General features: G+C 49.6%; 1 protein-coding gene across 1 annotated transcript in view; it reads right to left on the bottom strand.

The window, feature by feature from the left end:
- Nucleotides 1-155: 155 nt before the first annotated feature.
- MAP3K15 (mitogen-activated protein kinase kinase kinase 15) overlaps nucleotides 156-9,623 on the bottom strand; it is a 131,337-nt gene continuing 121,869 nt past the window's right edge. The window contains exons 20-30 of the mRNA XM_057718468.1: nucleotides 8,060-8,243; nucleotides 7,215-7,377; nucleotides 6,553-6,727; nucleotides 5,632-5,817; nucleotides 4,907-5,012; nucleotides 3,879-3,988; nucleotides 3,763-3,818; nucleotides 2,051-2,163; nucleotides 1,045-1,154; nucleotides 890-966; nucleotides 156-300 (exon numbers count right to left, since the gene is read on the bottom strand). Coding sequence (XP_057574451.1) covers nucleotides 213-300; nucleotides 890-966; nucleotides 1,045-1,154; nucleotides 2,051-2,163; nucleotides 3,763-3,818; nucleotides 3,879-3,988; nucleotides 4,907-5,012; nucleotides 5,632-5,817; nucleotides 6,553-6,727; nucleotides 7,215-7,377; nucleotides 8,060-8,243 — 1,368 coding nt within the window. The 3' untranslated portion in view covers nucleotides 156-212. The remainder of the gene's footprint in view (nucleotides 301-889; nucleotides 967-1,044; nucleotides 1,155-2,050; nucleotides 2,164-3,762; nucleotides 3,819-3,878; nucleotides 3,989-4,906; nucleotides 5,013-5,631; nucleotides 5,818-6,552; nucleotides 6,728-7,214; nucleotides 7,378-8,059; nucleotides 8,244-9,623) is intronic.

Here is a 9,623-nt window from a genome sequence, read left to right as displayed (position 1 = left end):
GCAGTTCCACTCCCCTTTAAAACATGTTGATAAATAAAAAGGTAACAGTTTTTTCCGTAACTCTTTAAAACTTCAAATTCTTAAACTGTTCATTTGAACAATGGTGTTTTCCTTATGTAAACACAGCAGAATTTGTGTGTATGTTAACAGACGCTTTAACAACAAATATGTCAGCTCTTTGGCTCCCTCTGTCAGCTGCCTTAGCTGACTGATTAAGCCTCATCTTGGGTCGGTGGGGCCCGCTGAGCCTGTCTTCTGTACTGGGAGACTGCAGTCCAGAGCCTGCAGAGGAGACCACCGCTACAAAACAAACAGCTGTTGTCTTTAGAGTTGTAAGAAAAGATAACTTCACAGCAACACCACAGATTACTTCTTTAGGAGCCCTTACAGCAAAAGCCATAGTATATATACTTCTAGATTTGCTGTCTAGTCTTAAAAATGCAGTCGTTAACTTAAAAACTTAAATAGGAATGGCCTCTTCACATTTGGAGGTGACATTTGTGCCCTAGCAGGAGTTTGACGTGGCCTTAGAGGTATGTACAGGAGTGCCGGTGTGTCTGTAGAACAGGCTAAGATGACAGGGGGATGAAAATGCAGGGTGCAGGTTAAAGAAAGAAGGGTTTGGGTGTAGCCCACTGGCATCTCAGGTCTTTCCTCACTCCACTCCCAGCTGGGCCTAGCGCTTGACTTCCCCAACTTTAACCTTGGAAAACTCCAGAGTTTGGAGGGAGGTTGAGTAGTTTTTGTTTTCTAAGCCACAGGAAAGGGAATTTTAACGTCAATGAAGGGAAAGTTACCAACACCTTGTTTTCTATCGCTTTACTTAAAAGTCTAGTAACACCAAAAAGGTCATTTTCTGTTACAGAAAGTGTTTTGAGGCTATTCTTACCGTAGTCTAAGGTATCTTAGGTCTTCCTTAGTGATATCATTCAGAATATCAGAAAGTGTGTAACCCTCTTCAAGAATCTGAAACAAAGATCGAATACATTAAGAGCTAAGCAGTTTTGTAATAATAGCATAGGAATGGTTTGGTTGTAAGTTTACCTTTTCAATTGTTTTCGTATCTGCTCCTTGCAGTTGCAACCAATCGACAAGCTCTTTATCTGTTCTCTGCCTGTGAGACCCAGGAGGGGACCCTGAGTTCTCTGTCATCTCTGTAATGGTTAGAAATTTGTTATGTTGTATACTGATGCGTAAAACTCTTCAAGTAACAAAGTGGATGAAATAAACTATTCCAGAATGTGATGTGAGAAGGAAATGGATTAAACCTGGCTCCACTGCACTGCTACACACTGCACAACAGTCCATAGTCCTTGGAGTCACTTTCCAGAGGTTAAAATACTCCTTACCTGTGATACCTTTTACACCTATGAGACCTTTAATAGTATCAAACTCCGAACTAATTATCTCCCACTTTAAATGTGTATCCCCATGTTTAAAATGCCTTTTCTAAGGAAGCATATCCCTAACTGCACTGGAAATAGGTTTTAATACTGAGATTTGGTATCACAGCTTATCCATTCCACATTCCAAGAGTCAGCCGTAGCCCTTCTGGGCACCAAATGCATAAGGCTGGTTGACTGAGGTATAATTTATGCAGTAAACCACCCTTTTTAGGTATGCAGTGCTAAGAACTTTGACAAGCAGAGTCACGTAATCACCGCTTCAATCAAGATAAGAGATACTTCTATTACCCCAAAAAGTTCTCGTGGCCTTTTATAATCAGTCCCTCCCCCCCATTCTGATTTCTCTGTCTCTGTAGTTTTGCCTTTAACAGAATATTGTATAAATGTTCTATATTTATGGAATCATAGTATGCAGCCTTTTGAATCTGGATTCTTTCACTTGGCGTAATGCATTTGTGATTCATCTGGTTTTGAATGTACTGGTAGTTCCTTTTTATTATTGACCAGTATTCTGGAATCTACTGGAGTACTTACTGGTCTGATCGAGAAATAACCTCAACTGTGTCAAGGCTGTCTAGAAATACTAGCCAGATTTGAAATGGTCTCACGCACATGCAAGTCATAGCAAGTGGAATATCACTCACCATTAGATCTGGATTGTAACTGAAGGTAATACAGTTCTTGAGTTTTCTGTTCTAGGGTTTGCCGTAGAAGATTCTGGTACTCTTTCTCTTTTTGAACTAGGTGTTCCAAAAGTCTGGTTTAAAAAAAAAAATCATCCAGAGAGAGCCTAACATGATTCCATTCGACTCAAACACTTGTTGAACAGAGATTTAAAAAAAAAAAAAAGGAAGCACCATCCCAACAAAGTTCGGTGATCAGGTTTCAGCCTGTACATGGGCTCCTTCCTTGTATTTCCTCCCCTTGTAAACAAAGACTAACACTCAGAGCATGGGTATATTTTGTCTCAGAATGTATCGTGAACCAGAAGATAACCTGATGGTGATCAGTGAACTCAGTCAACTTGTCTCCCTAAGTCCGGTCAAGTGGCTGAAACTAGTGGTCAGGCTCCTCCTTCCTCACCAGAGACTAAGCCAAGGAGACAGAAGCTCTGCTGCTGTTGGAATGGCTAGCTGGGAAGAGGGACTGCAGGAAAGATGCTGCTTGGAAGGTGGGAGGGACACTACTGTGAACACTTCACCAGGACTGTGGTAAACACTTCACGGGGCTTCGTCTCACAAACACTTCTCAGGACAGACCTGTTACCCTCGTCAGCATCACTCAGGGCAGTAGGTGCCTTCCTGCTGTGCCCAACAGCAGCTAAGGCATCTCTATCCTACAAGGGCAGGCGTGTCTGTAGGAGTTTGTCAGCCGTTCGCATTTGGGTGCTGGCTGTTTCATTACTAATTCTATTTCATTACTAATTCTACTGAGATGGAAGATAACAGTGCCTGGGAAGGAATAACCTTATAGCCCATATGTAACATTTTATGAATTTGATGATTATAAATCTTATCAAACACATTTTAAAGACGTGCTAAGTACTACTATCAACTTTCACATGTGTCATTTTCTCAAAACTTAAAAAGTTTTGCCACCACTACCAGTTCATTATAACTCCGGGTCTTTCTAAAAAGAAATTGGGTCTGCCCAAAATTAAACTTCAGAGATCTCCAGGGGTGCGTACAACTTTTCTTCCGAAATAGGTACACCTGACACCTTTTGTCCCAGTTAAATTTTACCATTCCCAGTGATCTTAGGGCAACAAGGCATCATTTGGAAGCAGTACCAACTCGTTTGCTATAGCTGTGGGTTATATACTTTATAGCCCCACCGACGACGTGGTTTCCCAGAGCAACTGGGAATCATTTTGTGCATTTAACAAATAACATCTACTATGTGTGGGAACCTAGGGATCGTGACAAATCACAAAGGAGAGATTCAAAGAGGAGAGGGCAAACTTCCTTGGTCAGGGTGGTGGGATACCTGTCGGTCGATGCATTGCTAACTGACCCCCAACTCAGCTACTTCAGCAGGGGCAGGCCGCAGATGTCCTCTGCTGAGCTGCTGGACCCACACACCATGTCAGGGAACTCATCTCGGTGGAGAGAGAAAACTCCGAGATGCTGCTGCCTTTAGTATGGCTTGTGGCAAGGCACTCTACCTGTCTGACTCCTGATATTTAAAAAAAGAAAAAAGAAAAAAAAAGGAAGCATCCTTCTAGCACCCCAGCTGAAGCTGAGAATCTCTCTTTGCCCAGTTCCATGGGGATAAAGATGCTTTTCTGAGACCTGGGTGAGGCACTCAACAACTGAACTGCCCTTTTGGTCCAGGTCATTGTCCCTCCCCTCCCCACCTGTTGGTCTCCTGCCTGAGCTTGCTCAGCTGGAGGCTCAGGTGCTGCTGGTGGAGCTGCTGGGGCTGGGCCTCCTGGGCAACCGCGGAAGTGCGCCTGCTCCATCCACCTGCTGCCTGCGCCTCGCTTCCAGACGGGTCTGCGGAGGGATAGTCCTCTTCCACCTCATCCGTGTCCTTATCCACCCCTTCGGTCTCTGAGGCAGGCTCAAAGTGGGCTTGGAGCTCTGTGGAATCACAGAAGAAAAGGACCACGGTTCAACAAGGCCAGTGCCTGGTGTAGCTTATGTCCTGGGCCAGCAAATGCGGCTGTTCAGAGGCCAGCCCGGCCAATGCGCTGCTCCATCAGGGGGCTGCTAACTTCATAAACAGAGGAGACATAGCTCTGCACTGAAAAGATGGTCCCCACCACTTTACAGATGAGGAAACAAGCTTCAAGGTGCTAGCCAAGGGCAGTTTTAAAAAGGGACAGGTGGGCTTCCATCCAGGCCTGTGTTTTTACTACAGACAGTTTCCTGCTTGGAGTAGAGAGTAGTGAAGTCCTGGGGTTTAACAAGCCACTCCCAGAGGCTGAGTCTGGGTCAAGTGCGTTCCGGGAAGCAGGCAGAGGATGACAGGGAGGGAGCAAAGTAAAGAGTACGTGGCAGCGTCAACAGAAGCCTTGCAGAGCCTCCCTTCCTAGGAAGAAGGCACCACAGAAGGAGAATCAATTTGGGTATGCAGCTGCTCTAACAGTTCAAAAATAGAGCCTCTAAAAGCCAAAGATTCCTGTAGCTACCACATGATTCTCAGAAGAGAGAGCCATGGAGTCATCAACCAACTAGGAGAAATTCCTGAGCACATAAGATGATGCTCTGTAGGATCCACACCCTCAAGCTCAGTGCTCCTTTTAGATGCTGAGTTTAGTCTACCTGCAATGCGTGCTCCCCAGTTACACCCCAGGGGACACGTAAACACAGCACCAGGAGATGTTCTTAGATGTTCACAAAATCTTGGCTCCAAAGGGGTCTGTGACATCATTTACTTAATTGCAGGGACATATATACCTGAGATGGGAAAGAGCAACAATTGGTGAATACAGAGGACCTGTCTGACCATAGCCACCATAGCCTGAAGTTGACCTTGACCAAAAAGAGGGCCCTTACCTGGGATGAGGATGGTGACTGCAGCCTGCACCGCTTGACGGATGATGTTGTCCATTGCAAACATCCAGTGGGGCCTAATTAAGTGGTTCCTCAAAATTTTATTTACCTACAAATCACAAAAATCCAGATTGCTGGTTCATTGTACTTTTAAGAAATAGGAGTGCTAATTTGAATTGGCTTCTACTCTGAGATAAAGTGTTAACCGTGCTGCCCTGGGTTTCTGCCTGACTTATGTTTCTTCTGGACTGAGTCTTCCTCTAAGTCACCCTGGGGTCTAGGGGACACATACAGCGATTGGAGCTACTGCCCGGGCCTCTTCGTTGTTTACTCAACGAACATTTATGGAGCACCTATGAAACCTCAGGCTCTGTGCTGAGGGCTTGAGACACAAAGCTAAGCCAGATACGGCCTTGGGCCTGGAACAACTCACACCTGTTTGGGCAGACACATAGTTTAAACCCCACACCTACTCAGCTGGCAGATGCCACTCGTTCCCAAATCCTATCTATACTCCTGCTCTTTGTGGCCAGATGCAGTCGGTCCAGTCACTTGTATATGCATATTCAGTGTTAAGAAAATGGCTGACACTCGGGATTCAGGCATAAACAGGTGAGGAGATGGGGACTACGGGAGAAGGTAATCGAACTCCATGGTCTTGGCTGTGAGCCACTTTAGTGGGCTTCCTACCTTCTGACATGTTCTCTAGGGCCAAATGGGGCACTTACAGCATCCTGAAATCCAAACAGTACCAGATGAATCTGACTGATGGATGAGCTGTCAAAGTCCAGGTCCACCTTTAGCTTTGATATCGTGGATGCCATCACCCTGTGCTCCGGACAGCGGATGAAGTCTCTCAGGATCGCAATTATCTGCTTGATGTGGCCGACTGAGAGATGCAACTCTTCCGAACTCTGACCATCAACCCCCCACCCCAAAAACATCAATCACTAAGTAAATCAGAGAGAGGGAGGGAAAAATCCAAGAAGTATTGTGGGCAGCTAGATTAACCAGACTGTCCATTATCCATTTGCTAATGGAACTGGCGATTCCCCAGGTGAGACATGGTCTCTAGTCCTGGGATTTCCTGCATATCCTTCCTGTTAGAGGCCCCCTCTCCTCTGGCCCACAAACACACACTCACAACTAAGCCCCTCAAGGAATGGTCTGCTGTCCTGTTTAACTCCTTGTAAACCACCCCTCCCCACCCCCAACAGGCCTTGCCAGAAGGCGCAGTTCATAGCAGGCAGTGGCCTCTTGCTAAAAGGAACTTTTCCCATCCAAACTGAGTTAAAACTCAAATATTTGCACCCATAACCTTTCTTCCTAAAGTGGCTGTTCTCCCAGCTTCTGAGGACCACTCGTGCAGCTGGGGGTTAACTGGGCTTTGTGCTGCCACTTGGTTTGTTTTCCACCAGGAGGCAGCACTGCCCCATCAGTGCCTGGTTTCACCGCAGTGTTCTGCAAATTCAGGTTTCAGTGGAACTGTTTTTTTTTTTCTTTGCATTTTCTTTTGTTTTGTTGGAAAAAGGAAGGATGTTGGGAAATACTTATGGTGGTTATTGTAACTGTGCAAATGTTCTAGGGTAGCAGGAACACCGTCCCATTTGGACCTCTTCTGGGACCTGGCCCCTGCACCTGGCCTGTACCTGGGCCACACACTCCTGCAGGTTGGAAGCCACCTGGTTTTGCTCCTCCCAGAGGATTTTGTAGAGGATGGCACGGCGCTCGCTGTCCTTGCGCAGCAGGAAGAGGCCCGGGTCCCTGTCCTCCGGGGAGGAGGCTGTGCTCCGGTCCTCTGAGGCCGAGCTCTCATCAGGAACGCTGCGGACAAACGCAGGCGACAATCCCCCGTCTCCCAGGTGCAGAGTCTCCATGCAGGGACATGGTAGGGGAGGGGCTAAGAGGTGGCTCCCCGCATCCCCACCCTCTAGGAGATGAAACTGCAGGAGGAGAGAGACAAGTGGTTTTTCTAACCCCCAGAGCACCAGTGTTGGGAGCGAGGGGAAAGAGGGGGAAGGGAGGAAGGGGGAAGGAGGGGGGTAAGAGGGAGAGAATAAGAGGTGACGGGAGGAGGAGGAAGTGGGAGGGAAGGGGAAGCAAGGAGGGGGAGGGGAGGAAGAGGGGACGAGAAGGGGGTGGGGGAAAGGAGGGGAAGCGACAGTGAGTGACCGCACTGCCTTCCTCGCTTACACTGTTGGCGGCCACCCCGGCCACCCTACTGATCGTGCGGAAAGGAAACAAAAGCCCTTTGCCGCCCTCTGTTTACACCTGGGAGGTGCTCTGTCCCCTGAGTGGTGGGCGGCCGTACCTGAGCAGCTGGCTGAGCCGGTGCGTGGGCTGCCGGGACTTGTCGAAGAACACGTTGGGCTGGGCGTCGGAGTCCGGGGAGACTGAGCCGTGCTCAATGCTGCTGCTGCTGCCCATCAGCTCCCCCACTGGGGGCAGAGTCAGCGCGGTGCCCCGGGGACCCTCTGTGGGGGGCGGCCAGGGAGGGGGAGGGTGAGCCCTGGGCAGCCCCCCGGGCCAGGTGACCCACCCAGGGGCCTAACTGGGGGTGCAAGCCATTACCCAGGGATCCTGGGGAGATGGAGGTTCTGCTTCAGCGGGTCCAGGATGGGCCCGAGACTCTGCATTTCTAACCAGCCCTTAGGACACGCTGAGACAGCAAGTCCTCTCTGGGTGCAAGATGCTGAGCCGCCCTGTCCTGGCTTCCAACCCCATCCACACCGGGCCTCTCTCATATCACTTGCCCGGTAGGACTTACTGCCCCAGAAGGGGTTGCTTGCTTCAGTGGCCTGCAGGACAGGACAGCCAGCCTTTAATCAAGGTCGGGAGCAGCACAGGGTGACAGGCCAGGCTCCAAAAATGAAATGCCAGGTTCTGCCAGTGTACCTCTCACCTCCCTCCCTGCCACAATCCCAGAGGAAAGGCTTCAACGGAGGAAGGGGGTATGTGAGGGTACTTCGCTGTCACCTATGGGGCCCCCTGTGTCTCTGTCAGGAAACGGAGGGACATTCAATTGGTGCAGTAGGTGTGGGTTTTGAGTCCCACACCTACTGCACCAACCCCCACCACTCCTCACAAAGACGGGCGCCATGCGGGAAGCTCCGCGCTCGGGAGAACTGTCGCCCCAGTCACCCAGGTAGGCCTCACCTGCCGGCTTGAAAGCAATTCGGTTCTTCTTGCCCTTGTTCACCTGCCTTAAGAAACCCTCCTGGAGCAGGCCAGCAGCGGTGACACGTTTGTGGGGGTCAGGCTCAAAACAGGATAAAATGAAGGCTCTGGCTTCAGCAGAAAGGGTTTCCGGAATCTCAGGATGAATCTTAAACATCCCCACCTGTGTTGAAGGGAGAGGTGACTAATGGGACAGTGCAGCCTTGGGCAAATCCAGGTGTACCTACCTTCCACACAAAGCTCCTGTATCTGCCATCCTAGGACGGGCTGACGATGGATTCCAACAACAGCCTCAATGAGTGGCATCTGTGTCCTGGCCCTAGCTGGCCTCTAGGGACTTTGCCCAGCAGATTATGGGGGAGGTGATACTGGCGGGGCGGGGGGAAGGTTCACAGCCTAGGCCTTAAGAGGCCTTGGGGCTTCTGCTCTAGTCCTCTTGGAGCTGAGACCACCACGCAGGGAGGACCTCAGGATGAAGGGCCATGTGCGAGAGGCTCTGAGAGCATCGTGCCCCAGCCAAGAGCAGCGGAGGAGCCAAGCACCAGCTCACAGAATGGTGAGAAACCAAAGGTGATTAGCTTAAGCCTCTACAGTTTTGGGGTGGTTTGTTATGCAGCAAAAGGTAACTGAGATGAGTCTTGGACGACAGCCTGCAGCAGGGTGCTCTGAGGGTGTTCAAAGGCACCTGTGGTCTGGTCCTTAATACACAGGGTCCCCAAAAGACACCCCCACATCTCTCAGTCCTATGTGTTCACAGCCCAAATCTCCAACCTCCAGCTGTAAATCACAGGCAGACCAAACCTGGAAGCTGATTAACTCAGGGCCCACGCCCTCATGCCCACGGGGTACAACCGGCTGAGGGAGGGGGCCCTGCCCTTTCCTGTTTGAGCTCCTGCTACAACTTTTGCTTCAGCTCCACTGCTGACCAGCTCATCATTGTCCTGCGCCCTGTAGGGAAGCAGGACTTGGGGCTGGGTTGGCACATCTCACTGTGACATGGGAATGCTTCCATGAGTCCCGCTCATCCATCCTGTGTAACCCCCTTCTGCGTAACTGTTCTCATCGGGGGGCAGCTCTCCATTCATTTGAGGAGCTGTCATCTTTAAAGTTTCGCAGTCTTTTCCATGTCATTTCCAAGCCCACCCAATGAGCCAGGAGTGGAAGCCATTCTGTCCTCCAGAGCCACCCTGTTCCCAGCTCCTCGGCAACCATGGGGCTGACGTGGCCACCCCTGTCCCCTCATAGCCTGAAGTCCCTGGACCAGGTGCACACCCACTGCTTCTGACACCTGCTCCTCGTGGGCAGAATGGACAGCTCAGGAGTCTGGGGTTGAGGGGAGGGGGGATGGGGAGTTACTATTCAATGGGCACACAGGGCAGGTAAACAGATGGATACGTTCTACCGATCTGCTGTACAGCGCTGGACCTTGAGTCAACAACACTGTTAAGAGGGTAGATCTCATGTTGTGTTCTTACCACAATAACATTAAAAAAAAAAAAAACGACTTTTGGATTTTGAGAACACTAAACACTGGATAGGATTC

Source organism: Hippopotamus amphibius, chromosome X, assembly GCF_030028045.1.
Source record: "Hippopotamus amphibius kiboko isolate mHipAmp2 chromosome X, mHipAmp2.hap2, whole genome shotgun sequence".
NCBI lineage: Eukaryota > Metazoa > Chordata > Mammalia > Artiodactyla > Hippopotamidae > Hippopotamus > Hippopotamus amphibius.
This window is presented reverse-complemented; position numbering and strand designations above follow the sequence as displayed.